The sequence below is a fragment of the Anolis sagrei genome, chromosome 3 (assembly GCF_037176765.1).
Source record: "Anolis sagrei isolate rAnoSag1 chromosome 3, rAnoSag1.mat, whole genome shotgun sequence".
Taxonomy (NCBI): domain Eukaryota; kingdom Metazoa; phylum Chordata; class Lepidosauria; order Squamata; family Dactyloidae; genus Anolis; species Anolis sagrei.
Window position 1 is genome coordinate 4,505,640 of NC_090023.1, and position 19,202 is coordinate 4,524,841.

At 46.2% G+C, this 19,202-nt stretch overlaps 1 protein-coding gene across 1 annotated transcript in view; it reads left to right on the top strand.

The window, feature by feature from the left end:
• CLPB (ClpB family mitochondrial disaggregase) overlaps positions 1 to 3,812 on the top strand; it is a 129,867-nt gene extending 126,055 nt beyond the window's left edge. Inside the window, exon 16 of the mRNA XM_067466428.1 lies at positions 3,473 to 3,812. Coding sequence (XP_067322529.1) covers positions 3,473 to 3,730 — 258 coding nt within the window. The 3' untranslated portion in view covers positions 3,731 to 3,812. The remainder of the gene's footprint in view (positions 1 to 3,472) is intronic.
• Positions 3,813 to 19,202: the final 15,390 nt, after the last annotated feature.

Sequence of the window (19,202 nt, forward strand, 5' to 3'; positions counted from 1 at the left end):
AAACTAGCCATCCCCTGCATTGTATATATATTGATAATATTATAATGTAATACAAGATAATACTACTACTAATAATAATATGATAATTATATATTTTATATTAAATGTAATATTACTAATAATATTACAGTATGATGTTACAGCACAATATAATAATATATAATATTAATATTGTCCTACGTTAAAAATATAATATATTGTATTTACTTTTTACTTGTAAGCCGCTCTGAGTCCCCTTCGGGGTGAAAAAGGCGTCATATAAATGTCATAAATAAACAAACAAATAAACAAACAAAAAAATACATTACACGAGTTAGAACAAGTAATTTAAATCATAACAATTAGATAATCAGCATTTGATCAATTAAAAGCCAGGTAAGCAGATCAAATCCGTTTCCTGTTCCGTTCCGTTTATCAATATTGTAAGCTCTATTCCTCCTCCTCGTCATATCCACTAGTATTCATGCAAGGCAATTAAGTTATAGTCATTCTTTCCACAGTAGAGCCTCGCTTACCCAACATAAATGGACCAGCAGAACGTTGGATAGGTGAAAATGTTGGATAATAAGGAGGGATTAAGGAAAAGCCTATTAAACATCAAATTACCTTATGATTTTACAAATTAAGCACCGAAACATCATGTTTTACAACAAATCGACAGAAAAATCACTTCAATAGAATCATAGAATCATAGAATCCTAGAGTTGGAAGAGACCTCATGGGCCATCCAGTCCAACCCCATTCTGCCAAGAAGCAGGAATATTGCATTCAAATCACCCCGACAGATGGCTATCCAGTCCCTGTTTAAAAGCTTCCAAAGAAGGAGCCTCCACCACACTCCGATAACATTATGTAGTAATTACTGTATTTACTAATTTAGCACCAAAACAGACAGGGATTTTTTCTTTCTTTCTTTCTCCCATCTGGACTGTGTCAAATAATACAGAACGTTGGATAAGTGAAGGTTGGATAAGCGAGACTCTACTGTATTTTTAAAAAATCTTCTGGATAAATCTTTCTGGATAATCCTCGTATATACATAACAATTAGTATAGGAGGCTCGTAGAAGGTTGCTATTTGCAACATGCATAGCATTGAACCATGGCAATTAAATTAGAGGTGATATCCCTCAAAGAGGAGCTCCTGAAGCGACTTCCCTTTTGTCTTTGACTCAGCACTAAGGTTAGCCCTAAACAGTTCTGGCCCAACTTATCTGTCCAAACGAATCTCCCCTTATGAACCTTCGAGGACTTTAAGATCATCTGGAGAGGCCCTGCTCTCAGTCTCGCCATCGTCACAAGCACGGCCGGCGAGGACAAGAGACAGGGCCTTCTCAATGGTGGCCCCTCGGCTATGGAACGCCCTTCCTAGGGAGATCAGATCGACTTCTTCGCTTCTAGCATTTCGGAAGACACTTAAGACATGGCTATTCGAGCAGACATTTGCGAATACTGAGTAACAGACATAAGAACGGAACAAATACATGATGGGACTGGACAATGTTTTAATGAGTATTCATTGAATTATGTTTTATTACAGTGTTATGATTTTATTTATGTTAACGTTTTTATATTGTAACTGTGTATTTGGTGCATTGAATTTTGTCTTGTAAACCACCTTGAGTCACCGAAAGGCAGAGAGGGGCGGTATACAAATATAGCAAATAAATAAATATCATTACATGAATCTAATGCACACCCCAATTTTGGCAAGGTGATTTAGTCCCAAAAGGTGAGTGTTAGATTTGAGTAAATACAGTAATCTATATAAATAAAAATGTAACGTTCGTTTGTGGGATTAACAGAACTCAAAAACCGCTGGACTAATTGACACCAAATTTAGACACAACACACCGTTCAGGCAAACGAGTGACCATCACTCATAAAAACACTGAAAAACATAGCAAAATTACAATGCATACACAAAACCACACATATATATGCAAACACACATATACACAAATATATACACAAACACATATACACAGACGATCTTAATGAGCCATAGCAACGCGTGGCAGGGGACGGCTAGTCTATATATATAAAAACTAGCCGTCCTCTGCCATGCATTGCTGTGGCCAGCGTGTGAATACATGTTTTGTGTGTGTATATATGTGTATGTATATATTTGTGTATAAATTAGTGTGTTTGCATATATATGTGTTTTTGCACATGTGTTGTAATGTATTTATTTTTGCTTTTTAAGTCCCTTCTGCTGTGTTTTTCAGTGTTTTTATGAGTGATGGTCACTCGTTGGCCTGATTGGTGCCTTGCGTCCAAATTTGGTGTAAATTCATCCAGTGGTTTTTGAGTTATGTTAATCCCACAAACGAACATTACATTTTTATTTATATAGATGTAATGTTCATTTGTGTTACGCGCATAACTCAAAAACCACTGGACGAAATGACACCAAATTTGGCCACAAGACACCTCGTCACCCAAGGAGTGACCATCACTCAAAAAATCACCAAAAACAGTGGAAAGAACTTAAAAATCCAAAGAAAGGTAGAAAATGATACAGCGCATGCGAATTCTATGGCCCTGCCCCCTCCTGCATGAGGACACAGCAAGTGCGAGAGGCACCGCCAACCATCCTCCCTCTTCCAGGCCAGAACAGGAGCTAGGAACAGATGGCACAGTGGTGGGTCTGGCGAGGGGTAGAACCTCATCCACTGCCAGGGTAGGAAAAAAGGAGGGAAAGAAGGAAAGAAGGAGAGAAAGAGAAGCAAATAAGGAAAGGGAGAAGGAAGGATGGAAGCAAAGAGCAAAGGAAGGGAGGAAAGAAAGAGGTAGCAAAGGAAGGAAGGAAAGAGGTAGAGAAGGAAGAAAAGAGAGAACAAAAAAGGGAGGTGAAGAACCGAAATAAGGAAGGAAGGAAGGAAGGAAAGGGGAGGGGAGGGGAGGGGAGGGGAGGGGAGGGGAGGGGAGGGGAGGGGAGGGGAGGGGAGGGGAGGGGAGGAGAGGAGAGGAGAGGAGAGGAGAGGAGAGGAGAGGAGAGGAGAGGAGAGGAGAGGAGAGGAGAGGAGGAAAACAAAGAAGGAAAAGAAAGGAAGAAAAGAGAAAGAAAGGAAGGAAGGAAGGAGGGAAGAAAGAAAAGAAAGGAAGGAAGGAAAGGAAGGAAGGAAGGAAAGGAAAGGAAAGAAAGGAAGGAGGAAAGAAAGGAAGGAAGGAAGGAGGGAAGAAAGGAAGGAAGGGAAGGCAGCAGGCAGGGAGGGAGGGAGGGAGGGAGGGAGGAAGGAAGGAAGGAAGGAAGGAAGGAAGGAAGGAAGGAAGGAAAGAAAGAAAGAAAGAAAGAAAGAAAGAAACAGAGAGAGGAAGAGAGAGGGAAGGTTGGCCACAGCTACCCATGGTGGGTACAGCTAGTAATAATAATAATAATAATAATAATAATAATAATGGTGATATTGTTGTTGATGATGATGATGATGCTGATGATGCCATCTCTCCTCCTCCTCCTCTTCCGAGCCCAGGTGGAGCGCCGAGTGGTGAACCAACTGGCAGCCGCCTACGAGCAGGAGCTACTTCCACGCGGTTGCACGCTGCGCATCGCGGTGGACGACTCAGAGCGGCCACTGCTGAAAGCGAAGGACGGCCCGGCTCTGAAGGAGGAGGGCCAGCCACGGAAGGGGGGTCCCGCGCTGCGGCTGGAGATTGTGGAAGACAGCAAGTGCCGGAAGCTGGACATCCAAGCCCCGCTACTACCGGAGGAGATGTCCTTCCCCTTGTAGGCCTGGGTGTGGCCTTTGGGGGGGTCTTCTGGAGGATTTTGGAGCGTGTGGTCAGTAATAAAGCGATCATGAGACATTGCAAGGGAGTGGAGAAGGTGGGCAGGAAGGTTGTGGGTGTGCGGGGTGTGTGGAATAGCCATTCCCATGAGGCTCGCTGCAAAATGCAAGCATGCACCAGCTTGGAATCATGCATTTGGAGTTTGTGTCTTTTATTGTTTATTTGGCTCCTTTTTCCCTCTCCAAGAGAATGCACATGACAAAGAAATGTATTGGAGGCATGGGCAAACTTTGGCCCCCTTCCAGGTGTTTTGGACTTCAACTCCCACCATTCCTAACAGCCTCAGGCCCCTTCCTTTTGCCCCTCAGCCGCTTAAGCGGCTGAGGGGCAAAAGGAAAGGGCCTGAGGCTGTTAGGAATGGTGGGAGTTGAAGTCCAAAACACCTGGAGGAGGGCCAAAGTTTGCCCATGCCTGATTTATTGGTTCCAGGTGCATTGTTTACAGGAGAAGCTTTCCTGTAAACAATGAAAGGTGCACAGCGTTCCTCCCAAGTGCCAATCAGTCCTTTTTAATTTATTACTCACAATAAATGCAGAATGGTTCGTCACCTAGTTTCTCTCCCTCTGCCTCATTCTCTCTGCCTTTGGGCCAAAATTCACAATTGCACATCCTGCACCAGAGTCGGATTTTTTGACCAGCTGTTAGGAATGGTGGGAGTTGAAGTCCAAAACACCTGGAGGCACAACGTAATCTAAAGGTAGATTACGCAACCCTTTAGATTACTCAACCCATGCCTGTTTTAGAGTGCCGTGGGGTTCCGTCCTGGCCCTGGAGACAGGTCAGGATACCGAAAATCCACAAACCTGGGGGAAAACCAGCAGCATCTACCACCAAAATAAGATAAATACTTTTCTCCTGAAGATCAGTCCCAAGGCTAGTTCATTATATCCAGAAACAACCTATCTCTTGCATACCTCCACCCTTAATTGCTTTCACCCATGAATTCTTACTTAGATTACTCAACCCTTAGATTACTCAACCCCTGCCTGTTTTAGAGTGCCGTGGGATTCCGTCCTGGCCCTGGTCCTGTTCAGGATCTCTATTAATGAAGGGTTAGGAGGCATAATAATCAATGTATTGTCGAAGGCTTTCGTGGCCGGAATCACTGGGTTGTTGTAGGTTTTTCAGGTTGTCTGGCCATTGCTCTAGAAGCATTCTCTCCTGACATTTTGCCTGCATGTCTAATTCTGAGCACCACAACTGAAGGGAGATGTTGACTCTAAGCTGGAATGTGCCCAGAGGAAGAGATTCAAGGTTCCAGGCTTCCAAGAGTACAGGAGACAGGTCAGGATACCGAAAATCCACAAACCTGGGGGAAAGCAGCAGCATCTACTACCAAAATAAGACAAATACTTTTATCCCGAAGATCAGTCCCAAGGCTAGCTCCTTATATCCAGAAACACCCGCTGCAACCCATCTCTTGCATACCTCCACCCTTAATTGCTTTCACCCATGAGCTCTTACTTACAGATTACTCAATCCTTTAGAACTAAGACTTACATTAACCCTTCCATCACCAACTGCTAGGCCTGCCACCACCAACCACAATCAGCTGCAGAACATGATACATGACAAGAACTTTCTGATGGTGAGAGAAAGCTGTTCAGCAGTGGAACTCTCTGTCTCTGCCCCGGAGTGTGGTGAAGGCTCCTTCTTTGGAGGCTTTGAACAGGCTGGATTGCCATCTGTCAGGAGTGCTTTGTGATTTTCCTGCTTCTTGGCAGAATGGGGTTGGGCTGGATGCCTCACGAGGTCTCTGCCAACTCTAGGATTCAATGAGTCTAGGGTCATTTTGGGCCCCGACCCTGTCCTCTGGAGTAATTACTAGGCTTGTTTGATCCAAAAGAAATGGTTCAAAACTCATTTTGGATGTAGGGGGTGCTGGTGGTTCGGATCTAAAGTCAATTCCGATTTTCACCGAAAAAATGTTCAAAACTTTTCAATACTTCTGAGATTTCCGAATCCTTTGTTAATGGTTTCAAAGTGTTATTTCCTGTTTTATTGGGTGGTCTTTACTTTGAAAGTAGTTTTACTCTGACTGAAGCGGGAGAGAAAGGAAAGGAAGGGAATCCATCCACACTGGTTTAGACTGATGTGGATCCATCCCATCCACACTGGTTAAAACCGCTTCTCTCGCTTAAGACTGAAGTGGGAGAGAAAGGAAAGGAAGGAAATCCATCCACACTGGTTTAGACTGATGCGGATCCATCCCATCCACGCTGGTTAAAACTGCTTCTCTCGCTTAAGACTGAAGCAGAAAGGAAAGGAAGGGAATCCATCCACACTGGCTTAAACTGTCGCGGATTTATCCCATCCACACTAGTATAAACTGATGCGGGAGAGAAAGGAAAGGAAGGGAATCTATCCACACTGGTTTAAACTGACATGGATCCTTCCCATCCACACTGGTTAAAACCGCTTCTCTCGCTTAAGACTGAAGTGGGAGAGAAAGGAAAGGAAGGGAATCCATCCACACTGGTTTAGACTGATGCGGATCCTTCCCATCCACACTGGTTAAACCACTTCTCTCGCTTAAGACTGAAGTGGGAGAGAAAGGAAAGGAAGGGAATCCATCCACACTGGTTTAGACTGATGCGGATCCTTCCCATCCACACTGGTTAAAACTGCTTCTCTCGCTTAAGACAGAAGTGGGAGAGAAAGGAAAGGAAAGGAATGCATCCACACTGGTTTAAACTGACGCAGATCCATCCCATCCACACTGGTATAAACTGACATGGGAGAGAAAGGAAAGGAAGGGAATCCACCCACACTGGTTTAGACTGACGCGGATCCATCCCATCCACGCTGGTTAAAACTGCTTATCTCGCTTAAGACTGAAGCAGAAAGGAAAGTAAGGGAATCCATCCACACTGGCTTAAACTGTCGCGGATTTATCCCATCCACACTAGTATAAACTGATGCGGGAGAGAAAGGAAAGGAAGGGAATCCATCCACACTGGTTTAGACTGACGCAGATCCATCCCATCCACACTGGTTAAATCTGCTTCTCTTGCTTAAAACTGAAGCAGGAGGGAAAGGAAGGGAATCCATCCACACTGGTTTAAACTGACGCAGATCCATCCCATCCACACTGGTATAAACTGACGTGGATCCATCCCATCCACACTGGTATAAACTGACGTGGATCCATCCCATCCACACTGGTATAAAATGATGCGGGAGAGAAAGAAAAGGAAGGGAATCCATCCACACTGGTTTAAACTGACGCAGATCCATCCCATCCACACTGGTATAAACTGACGTGGATCCATCCCATCCACACTGGTATAAACTGACGTGGATCCATCCCATCCACACTGGTATAAACTGATGCGGGAGAGAAAGGAAAGGAAGGGAATCCATCCACACTGGTTTAAACTGACAGGGATCCTTCCCATCCACACTGGTTAAAACCGCTTCTCTCGCTTAAGACTGACTCAGGAGGCGGGAGGGAAATGAAGGGGGAAATTCATCCAGGCTGCTTTTACACCGCTTTCCAGGACCCGGGCAGAATGCGAGGGGAAAGGAGGTGGGGGGGGGGAATTCATCCACTCTGGTTTAACACGGCTTCCCAGTCTTGAGCCGAGGCCAGGGAAGAGAAGCGGGGAAACGCTGAATCATTTCTGACTCGCTTACTGCTTCAGAACAGAAATGGCGGAAAAAGCTTCGGAAGGGCATTTGGTTCCATCCGGTTTCCTTAAAAACTTTGTAATCACATCAAAAAAGCAAATCTTTCCTAATTTATTCCGAATTACGAAGATTCTGACCGAACCTAACCATGCCCAGTAATTGCCTGTCCCTTCCCATTTGGTTCCATCTGCAAATTGACTCAGGATGCCTTGTATTCATGGATAAAGACACCGAAAAGCCCTGGACAAGATTCTATGTCCGTCCAGTGGTCACTTCTGTCCAGGAGGAGGAAGAAAGAGGAGCCATTGGGCAGAAGCGTCCTTTGGGTTCAGCCGGTCAGTCCTCCAAACGAGAGCCCATTTCTCCCAAGGAGGGAAGGTGCTGCGGTGACGCGAAGACGCTTTTGGGTGCGGGCTGATCGATGGATCTCCGGTGAGCATATATAACTCTGATCAGGCGGCGCGGCTGCAGCCATTGATCGCGTTTGCCTGGAGCTTTGGCTGGCTGCTAATCGAATTAGAGCCAAGGGATGGAGGAGGAGGAGGAGGAGGAAGGCAGCGGAATACCTTTATTATGATGATTATTTATCAGGTTTAGCACTTTCTTGGCATCCCCCAGCGCGCTTGCATTTCGTATTTATTTTCTTCGGAGAGAGGCATTCGCTCGGAGGGCCACATTAAAAGCAAAGCAGAAGCACCGCACATCTGTCAGGAAGCCACATTTTCCAGAAACAGGGAGATAGAAGGGAAATATGGGAGTTGAATAGCGTGCGAAAGGGATTTATTGCATCATTGATGAGCCAAAAGCCAAATGAGAATCAGAATCCTAGAGTTGGGAGGGTCCGCCAAAGACCATCCAGTCCAGCCCCGTTTCACCAGGTAGAAAGACACCATCCAATCCCTCCAAAGAAATGGCCATCCAGCCTCTCGCTTCTGCAGGAGTGTACCGTGTACCATGCAGCTGTGGACAAGTCTCCATAGGAGCCACCAAACACAGCGTTGCCCAAACACGAATCAAGGAACATGAAAAGCACTGCAGACTAATTCAGCCAGAGAAGTCAGCCATAGCAGAGCACCTGATGAACCAGCCTGGACACAGCATAGTATTTGAGAAGACAGAAATGCTGGACCACTCCAACAACCACCACGTCAGACTACACAGAGAAGCCACTGAAATCCACAAGCATGTGGACAATTTCAACAGAAAGGAGGAAACCATGAAAATGAACAAAATCTGGCTACCAGTATTAAAAAACTCTAAAATTACAACAGCACAACAACAGAGAGGAAACAAACAAGGACATCTAATCACCTCTCAACAAAAGTTTGCTCTAGGCAATGTCACGCCATTGTATGCTAATCAAGGTGGTCAGTTGAAACATTCACACCTAGCTCCAACAGACAAGAGTCCTTTTCCCCACCCTGGTCATTCCAAAGATATATAAACCCATTTCCCTAGTTCCAACAGACCTCACTACCTCTGAGGATGCTTGCCATAGATGCAGGCGAAACGTCAGGAGAGAATGCCTCTAGACCATGGCCATATAGCCCGAAAAAACCTACAACAACCCAATGATTCCGGCCATGAGAGCTTTCGACAATACATTTTCATCCAGCCTTTGTTTTAAAAGACTCCACCAAAGCAGAAGATTCCTTTAGAGTTAGAAGGAAACTCCAAAGATCATCCAGTCCAACCCTCAATAAGACAATGCAAGCACTCCCAACAGATAGCCATCCAGCCTCTGGGGCTGAAAAATCTCCAGCGGCAGCATATTCCAAGGTCAAAAATGGATCTTAACATTCCATAAGTTCTTGCTAATTTTATGTGGAATCCCATTTTCTGCAATTCCACCAACAAGATCTAGAGAAGTCATGCTCCCCATGCTCTATTTGGCCTTGGTTAGACCACACCTGGAATATTGTGTCCAATTCTGGGCACCACAATTCAAGGGAGATATTGACAATCTGGAATGTGTCCAGAGGAGGGCAACTAAAACGATCAAGGGTCTGGAGAACGAGCCCTATGAGGAGCGGCTTAAGGAGCTGGGCATGTTTAGCCTGAAGAAGAGAAGGCTGAGAGGAGATATGAGAGCCATGTATCAATATGTGAGAGGAAGCCACAGGGAGGGGGAGGGAGCAAGCTTCCTTTCTGCTTCCCTGGAGACTAGGACGCAATGGAGCAATGGCTTCAAACTACAAGAGAGGAGATTCCATCTGAACATAAGGAAGAACTTCTTGACTGTGCGTTGTCCATAGACACCTCCAAGGTCATGTGGCCAGCATGACTACATGGAGTGCCGTTACCTTCCTGCCGGAGCAGTACCTATGGATCTACTCACATTTACATGTTTTCAAACTGCTAGGTTGGCAGAAGCTGGGCCTCCCAAAGTCAGTTTCTGTTGGAGCTCAGACTGTGATTGTGTTTCAGGATCAGGGTGTCAATGAGGTTCAAAATGAGTTTCAAGATGGCAATGGTTTGGTCAGGGATATTGATGCAGAAAATGACCAGGAGATCCCTGTAGTCTCCCAGGAGAATGTCCCTGAAGGGTGTGGGGATGATAGTGTGCTTTCTGAATAGTTACCAGAGGGTTCCTGTGAGAGAGAACAGAAAGATAGTTCAGCACCTGCGGAAATTAATGAGCAAGTAGATAACGAACCAAGAGATAGGTGAGAAGAGATTAGCCAAAACAGGAGGGCTGAACAGTGGCTTCGCCGATCGGCCCAACAGAAAACAATAATAAAGCCTCAATTACAGAGAAACCAGTTTCTGACCGCTAGTGACCTAGCTGACGAGGGGATAAAAGTCTCAAGTTTGGGATGTGTAGTCAGATGAAGCATCGTTTAGAATCACGCTTAGTTCTTGTCCTTGTTCCATTGAAACAAGGAGAAAGGAGATTCCATCTGAACATGAGGAAGAACTTCTTGACTGTGAGAGCCGTTCAGCAGTGGAACTCTCTGCCCCGGGGCATGGTGGGGTCTCCTTCTTTGGAAGCTTTTAAACAGGCAGGATGGCCATCTGTCAGGGCTGATTTAAATTCAGTTTTCCTGCTCCTTGGCAGGGGTTGGACTGGATGGTCCATGAGGTAGCATCCAACTCTTTGATTTTCTGATTCTAAGACGACTACACTCTGAAGCAGCCCAGAATTGGAAGGGACCCCAAAGATCAATGTATCGTCGAAGGCTTTCATGGCTGGAATCACTGGCTTGTTCCAGAGGCATTGCCATGGCTCCAGAACATGACCATATAGCCCCAAAAAACCTACAACAAGCCAGCAACCCCAAAGACCATCTAGTCCAACCCTCTGCCACCCAATCTGTGTTTCATGGTCTCTGAAAGAGGAGAGAGAGAGAGAGTACATCACCTCCAAGGCAATCCATCCCTGTTGACAAGTTCTTCTTATGGTCGGGAAGTTCTTCCTAATGTCCTAATGTTGTGTCTTAGACTCCAGCTGAAAACAAACATTCAGATATTGAAATGTGTCTCTCTGTGGTTCTGTGACACTTCATGACTGCATTTGTCTTCCGTTGCCATTTGAGTTTACATTCCTTCTGCTCACCAGCAAACTACAACTCCCGAGATTCCATAGCATTGAGCCACAGCAATTAAAATAGTGCCATACCACATTCATTCATTCATAGAGAAGGATACAAACAAATGAAATAAGGAAAAAACAGGAAATTCCAGAAACTTGGAAACAGGTAAATATTTGTGTAATACCAAAAGTTAAAAATTATAGGCCGATCTCCTTACTAAACATTGACTATAAATTATTTAGTAGGATATTAGCGGAAAGACTCAAAAATTTCCTATCGAAATGGGTCAAGGAAGAACAGGCAGGATTTCTTCCAAATTGGCATCAAAGAGAAAATGTAAGAATGATTATCAATTTGATTGAATACTATGAAATAAATATACAAAAAGAAGTAATTATTCTGGCCTTAGACGCCGAAAAAGCCTTCGACAATATCAATTGGAATTTTTTCAAATTATTACTAAAAGAGATGGGTATAGGCTTTTTCTTTCAGAACTCAATAGAAGCAATATCCAAGAATCAACAAGCCAAGATAATAAACAACTGACAAGAGAGTAAAATATGAGGGGCATTTTTAAAGTAAGGTTTGTTTGAACATAAGTACACAACGGAAGTTTATTTCAAAAAAGTAAATTTATTTTCAGAAAGAACATACTTCACTCTATTTTTCGACATAGTTGCCAAGTTTGTTCAAACACTTATCATACCTCTGAACCAATTTTAAAATACCCTCTTCATAAATCCTCGCTTCAACTGAAGCCACCAAATCGTCTGTAATCAAAGAAGGGCGACCGGAGCAGTCCTCATCATGGACGTTGTCACGGCCATCTCTGAATTGTCGTACCCACTTACGCACTTTGCTTTCACTCATAACAGTATCACTGTACACTTCACAAATCTGTCAATGAATTTCTGCAGCAGGCAGGTTACTTGCTGACAAAAACCGTATCCCTGAGCGAACCTCACATGCGGAGGGTGAGTTCATAGAATCATAGAATCAAAGAGTTGGAAGAGACCTCATGGGCCATCCAGTCCAACCCCATTCTGCCAAGAAGCAGGAATATTGCATTCAAATCACCCCTGACAGATGGCCATCCAGCCTCTGTTTAAAAGCTTCTAAAGAAGGAACCTCCACCACACTCCGGGGCAGAGAGTTCCACTGCTGAACGGCTCTCACAGTCAGGAAGTTCTTCCTCATGTTCAGATGGAATCTCCTCTCTTGTAGTTTGAAGCCATTGTTCCATTGCGTCCTAGTCTCCAAGGAAGCAGAAAACAAGCTTGCTCCCTCCTCCTCCCTGTGGCTTCCTCTCACATATTTATACATGGCTATCATATCCCCTCTCAGCCTTCTCTTCTTCAGGCTAAACATGCCCAGTTCCCTAAGCCGCTCCTCATAGGGCTTGTTCTCCAGACCCTTGATGAACAAGCCCTATGAGGAGCGGCTTAGGGAACTGGGCATGTTTAGCCTGAAGAAGAGAAGGCTGAGAGGAGATATGATACATTTTTAAAGCACAGAACAGAACCGTACAGGTGAGCTACAGAGTGGAAACTGAGCACAGTTGTTCCCGAGGCATGCCGGTACACGACGCATGCGCTCGTTGCAGTAAGCGCGCAAACTACTAGTGTCTACAACAAAACGGACCTTACTTAAAAAATACCCCTCGTAGTAGCTCGAGGATGATTGACTTCCAGATGTGGTGTCTTGGCGGTGGGTCCGTAGGTGGCTGTGGAGCCCTGTTCTTGATCCACATCTTCTCCCACAGTGAGGACATCAGTTTCCAGATGGAAGGCAGTCCTGCTCAGGGTTGGCAAATCACGATCTGTCAATTGCAAAAAGCCACCTGACTTGGATCTGCACACATCATTCAAAAATACATCACAGAGTCCTAGATGCTTGGGAAGTGTTCAACTTGTGACACTTAGAAACAAATGCGGTCATCGCTAATAGTCAACATGGATTTATCAAAAAACAAGTCATGCCAGACTCATCTGATCTCTTTTTTCAATAGAGTTACAAGCTGGGTAGATGCGGGGAATGATGCCGTGGATGGAGCGTGTCTGGATTTCAGGAAGGCCTTCTTTGACAAGGTCCCCCATGACCTTCTGGCAAGGAAACTAGTCCAATGTGGGCGAGGCAAAACTACGGTGAGGTGGATCTGGAATTAGTTAAACGGACGAACCCAGAGGGTGATTCTCCCCAAGGCTTCCTCCTCTTCATCCTGGAAAGAAGTGACGAGTGGAGTGCCACAAACAGGGTTCTGTCCTGGGCCCGATCCTGCTCAGGATCTTCATCCATGATTTAGATAAAGGGCTAGAAGGCATGATCATCAAGTTTGCAGACAACACCAAATGGGGAGGGAGAGCCAATACTCCAGAGGACGAGAACAGGATTCAAAACAATCTTGACAGATTAGAGAGATGATGGGCCAAAACTCACAAAATGAAGTTCAACAGGGACAAATGCAAGATACTCCACTTATGCAGAAAAAACGAAATGCAAAGAGACAGAATGGGGGACGATGAGGCCTGGCTCGAGAGCAGGACGTGTGAAAAAGATCTTGGAGTCCTTGTGGACAACAATTTAAACATGAGCCAACAATGTGATGTGGCGGCAAAAAAAGCCAATGGGATTTTGGCCTGCATCAAGAGGAGCCTAGTGTCCAGGTCCAGGGAAGTCATGCTCCCCATGCTCTATTCCGCCTTGATTAGACCACACCTGGAATATTGTGTCCCATTCTGGGCACCACACTTGAAGGGAGATGTTGACTCTAAGCTGGAATGTGTCCAAAGGAGGGCGACTAAAATGATCAAGGGTCTGGAGAACAAGCCCTATGAGGAGCGGCTTAAGGAGCTGGGCATGTTTATCCTGAAGAAGAGAAGGCTGAGAGGAGACATAATGAGGGCAATGTATAAATATGTGAGAGGAAGCCACAGGAGGAGGAGGGAGCAAGCTAGGACGCAAAGACTAGGACGCAAAGGAACAATGGCTTCAAACTACAAGAGAGGAGATTCCATCTGAACATGAGGAAGAACTTCCTGACTGTGAGAGCCGTTCAGCAGTGGAACTCTCTGCCCCGGAGTGTGGTGGCGGCTCCTTCTTTGGAAGCTTTTAAACAGAGGCTGGATGGCCATCTGTCAGGGGTGATTTGAATGCAATGTTCCTGCTTCTTGGCAGAATGGGGTTGGACTGGATGGCCCAGGAGGTCTCTTCCAACTCTAGGATTCTATGATTTTGTGATACGAAATCCAGCATATAGATCTCGTTTGCTGTGACATACTGTGGTTTTGTGTCAGGAAAATAATAATTATAATAATAATAATAGTAATAATAACTTTGCATGCTGCCTGTCCAGGAGGAGATCTGGCCAGACTTTGTCATCACAGCCCAGCCTTTGACCCTCCTTTCTCGTGACCACGTCAATGCGCACATTCTGCTGCCCTCCTTTGACATGAAGCCCCTCGCCCCCTTTCAGGCTCTGTTGCCCCCTCTTCCTTGCCGCCCGAGGCGCCTGCTGCCGGCTCCTAATTGACTCCCCGTAATTGAATTTGTCCCCTGGCAGGCGGCTGGCCCTTTGTTGGTCTTGGGCTGAGGCCTGCTTTATTGGATCTGGCACGGGGGAGACCCTTCGCCCCGGACCCCCTCCTCAAACACAATTAAGAGCCAATTAAACAAATTAGGAGAAGGTCCTGTGTGCAATAGAGGCACGCGCAGTGTGTGCAGAGCTGAGGAAGAACCCCTTTGTAAAAGCAGCTGTTTGCCCCCAGACAGAGAGAGGGACCACAGGGCTGGAAGGGACCCCTAAAGGTCATCTAGTCTGCTCTCCATGAGGCAACCAAAGCCATGTCCCTCCTTCAGATGGAGAGTCTGCTAGCCTTGAAGGAAGCCCACCTAGATCATAGGATTGAGTTGGAAGGGACCCCTTCCAAATCATGCTTGAAGGAACAATCCAAGCCCTAGGTTCTTGTGGGTTTTTTCGGGCTATAGAGCCATGTTCTAGAGGCATTTCTCCTGACGTTTCGCCTGCATCTATGGCAAGCTTCCTCAGAGGTATGAGGTCTGTTGGAATCTGGCTACCAGTATTAAAAACTCTAAAATTATAACAGCTAAACAACAGAGAGGAAAAAACCAGGCACAGATTAACACCTCCCAGGAACAGATTTTCCCAGGCTCAGGCAGACCTTCAAATGCTAATGAAGGTGATCAGCTAAACATTCACACCTAACTGCAGCAGGGAAGAGCTCCTTGCCCCACCCCAGCCATTCCACAGATATATAAACCCATTGTCCTATTCCAACAGACCTCACTACCTCTGAGGATGCTTGCCATAGATGCAGGCGAAACGTCAGGAGAAATGCCTCTAGAACATGGCTCTATAGCCCGAAAAAACCCACAAGAACCTAGTGATTCCAGCCATGAAAGCCTTCGACAATAAATCCAAGCCCTCCCAAAAGATGGCCATCCAGACTGTCTTGTGTGATTTGTATTAAAATCATAGAGTCACACATTTAGAAGGGACTCCAAGGGCCATCTAGTCCAACCCCTGTCTGCTACAACTCCCAGGAATTTGTAGCATGAAGCCATGGAAATAGAAGTGGTGCCAAACTGCATTCATTCCACAGTGTGGATGCATCCTGAGCTCCTGGATTAGGTGAGGCTTGGCACCAGCCCTGTGCAAACTTGGGCCCTCCAGGTGTTTTGGACTTCAACTCCCACAATTCCCAACAGCCTACCGGCTGTTGGACTGGATGGCCCATGAGGTCTCTCCCAACTCTTTGATTCTATGATTCTATGATTCTGTCAGGAGTGCTTGGATTGTGTGTTCTTCCTGGCAGAAAGAAGGTTGGACTGGATGGCCTTTGGGGATCCCTTCTAATTCTTGAGATCTGTAACATGGTGGAGCCTTTTTCTGTGGAGTTTTAAAAGCAGAGGCTGGAAGGCCATCTGTCAGGGGTGCTTTGATTGTGCCTTCTGGTCTGACAGAAGGGGGTTGGACTGGATGTCCTTTGGGGATCCCTTCCAACTCTTGAGATCTGTAACATGGTGGTGTTTTCTTCTCTGGAGGTTTAAAAGCAGAAGCTGGAAGGCCATCTGTCAGGAGTGCTTTGATTGTGCCTTCCAGCCTGGCAGAAGGGGGTTGGACTGGATGTCCTTTGGGGATCCCTTCCAACTCTTTGAGATCTGTAACATGGTGGAGTTTTAAAGGCAGAGGCTGGAAGGCCATCTGTCAGGGGTGCTTTGATTGTGCTTATCCTGCATGAAGGCAGATTGAGGTTAGACTGGATGGCCTTTGGGGTTCCAATCGAATAAGTGAGAAGAGGAGTTCTCTCCAATTGCAACTTCTGGCCCTGGTTTCAGAGCCTTGTGGCGCTACGTCTCCCATTTAGGGACGGCAAGAAGGGGGTAACTCAATTAGACCCCCCTAAATGCCCTTCTGGGCAGACAACCACAGCTGCCTCCAAAGGAATATTTGAAAGCAGCTGGAAGTCAGAGCAGGACAAAGTCTGATTGGAAAGCAAGCCATTCCCCGTGTTGTGTGTGTGTGCGTGTATGTCTTGGTGGTGCAAAACATGCAGCTGGTCTGGTGCGCATAATGATATTACAGGGCTGCATTTGAAATGTTGAGTCATGTTTGTGGGGGGGGGGGGGGGGAATAACAAAGAAGGGGAATGGGAGGGCGCCTTGAAGGCCACCAAACAACAAATAGCAGAACCTGCACTTTCCATTGTGGATTTTATTTATTTATTGTGTCAAGAGAAAACTAAACATTGCGTTGCATTTTTTTAAACAAACAAAACACAAAATTAGCAAGCTTGGTAGTTGATTAGATGTCCTTTGAACAGTCTCTGGCCACTTGGAGTGCCTCTGGTGTTGCTGCAAGAAGGCCCTCCCTTGTGCACGTGGCAGGGCTCAGGGTGCATTGCAGCAGGTGGTCAGTGGTTTGCTCTTCTCCACACTCGCATGTCGAGGATTCCACTTTGTAGCCCCATTTCTGAAGGTTGGCTCTGCATCTCGTGGTGCCAGAGCGCAGTCTGTTCAGCGCCTTCCAAGTCGCCCAGTTATCTGTGTGCCCAGGGGGGAGTCTCTCATTTGGTATCAGCCATTGGTTGAGGTTCTGGGTTTGAGCCTGCCACTTTTGGACTCTCGCTTACTGGGGTGTTCCAGCGGGTGTCTCTGTAGATCTTAGAAAACTATTTCTAGATTTAATTCGTTGACGTGCTGGCTGATACCCAAACATGAGCTGGAGATGTCTCTGCCTTGGTCCTTTCACTATTGGCTGCTACTTCCCGGCGGATGTCAGGTGGTGCGATACCGGCTAAGCAGTGTAATTTCTCCAGTGGTGTAGGGCACAGACACCCCGTAATATTGCAGCATGTCTCATTAAGAGCCACATCCACTGTTTTAGCGTGGTGAGATGTGTTCCACACTGGGCATGCATACTCAGCAGCAGAGTAGCATAGCGCAAGGGCAGATGTCTTCACTGTGTCTGGTTGCGATCCTCAGGTTGTGCCAGTCAGCTTTCGTATAATATTGTTTCTAGCACCCACTTTTTGCTTGATGTTCAGGCAGTGCTTCTTGTAGGTCAGAGCACGGTCCAGAGTGACTCCCAGAGATTTGGGTGCGCTGCAATGCTCCAGTGGGATTCCTTCCCAGGTGATCCTCAGAGCTCAGGATGCTTCTCTGTTCTTAAGGTGAAAGGCACTGTGTTTTAGATGGATTAGGGAGCAGCTGGTTTTCCCTGTAATAGGCAGTGAGAGCACCTAGAGCTTCGGAGAGCTTCTGTTCTACCATCTCAAAGCTCCCTGCTTGAGCAGTAATGGCACGATCATCAGCTTAGATTAAACTCTCTGTCCCTTCTGGCAGTGGCTGGTAATTTGTGCAAATGTGCCTTCCTCTTGGCACATTTCTCCTTTCGCTCTCTTTGAATTCCGCAACACTGCTGGTCACAGCTGACCTCCAGTTAGAGTGCTCAAGGACCAGAGCTTCCCCGTTCTCGGTGTCTATGCCAGAGTTTTTAAAATTGGCTTTGAGCCCATCCTTCCAGGTCTTTTCCTGTCGACCAATGTTATGTTTCCCGTTTGGAGTAGTCACTGCTTTGAGAGATGGTGATCTTTGGGTATCCGGACAACATGGCCGGTCCAGCGGAGTTGATGGCGGAGGACCATCGCTTCAATGCTGGTGGTCTTTGCTTCTTCCAGCTTGCTGACGTTTGTCTGCTTGTCTTCCCAAGAGATTTGCAGGATTTTTTTGGAGGCAATGCTGATGGACTCATTCCAGGAGTGGAGTGTAACGTCTGTAGACAGTCCACGTTTCGCAGGCATATAGCAGAGTTGGGAGGACAATAGCTTTATAGACAAGCCCCTTGGTCTCCCTACGGATGTCCCAGCCCTCAAACACTCAGAAGAATGCTGCACTCGCAGAGCTCAGGCGGTGTTGTATTTCAGTGTCGATGTTGACTTTGGTGGAGAGGTGGCTGCCATGGGAGCAAAAATGATCAACAATTTCTAACATTACACCATTAAGTTGTATTTCTAGCATTGGAGAGGGATTGGCTGGTGACTGCTGGAAGAGCACTTTGGTTTTCTCGATGTTCAATGACAGGCCGAGCTTCTCGTATGCTTCTGCGAAGGTGTTTAGAGAGGCTTGTAAGTCTTCTTCTGAGTGCGCACAGACGACATTGTCATCAGCATATTGGAGTTCCATAACAGATGTCATTGTGACCTTGGTTTTGGCTTTCAGTCTGCTGAAGTTTGCAGGTCTTTTTCTTCTATTGTTATTATTATCATTATTGTTGTTGCTGTTATTCCATGACAGTCAATGTGATGTCAAATTGGAGATGCACCCTATATCTCTTATTTTCTCTCATCCATTCCCCCCCCCCCCCATTCTTTTCACTCCCTGCTTTGCTTTGCAGGTGTGCGGCCATCAGTCTGTTCCTCTCCCCAAATCTCATGTCCCCCATCCTTTCATGTCTTTCTATTTGGTTCTTCTTCCTTTGTCCAAGTGACCGCTCATATTTGCAGACCGCTCAGGCCTGGGCTTTGGGCAAAGCCAGGTCCCAGCCCACCCTCCGCCCCTTCCCCTTCTTCATCTTCATCCTCTTCCTCCTCCTCCTCTTCGCGTGGCAGCCTGCTGCCTAATTAGTTTAGAGGGGAAAGGTAATTGAATTAGCTTTCTCACAACTGCCGCAGCCTGACAGTTGGGGCTCTCTTTCACCGGCTCCTGATCTAATTAGCTTGTTTAGCAACCTGTA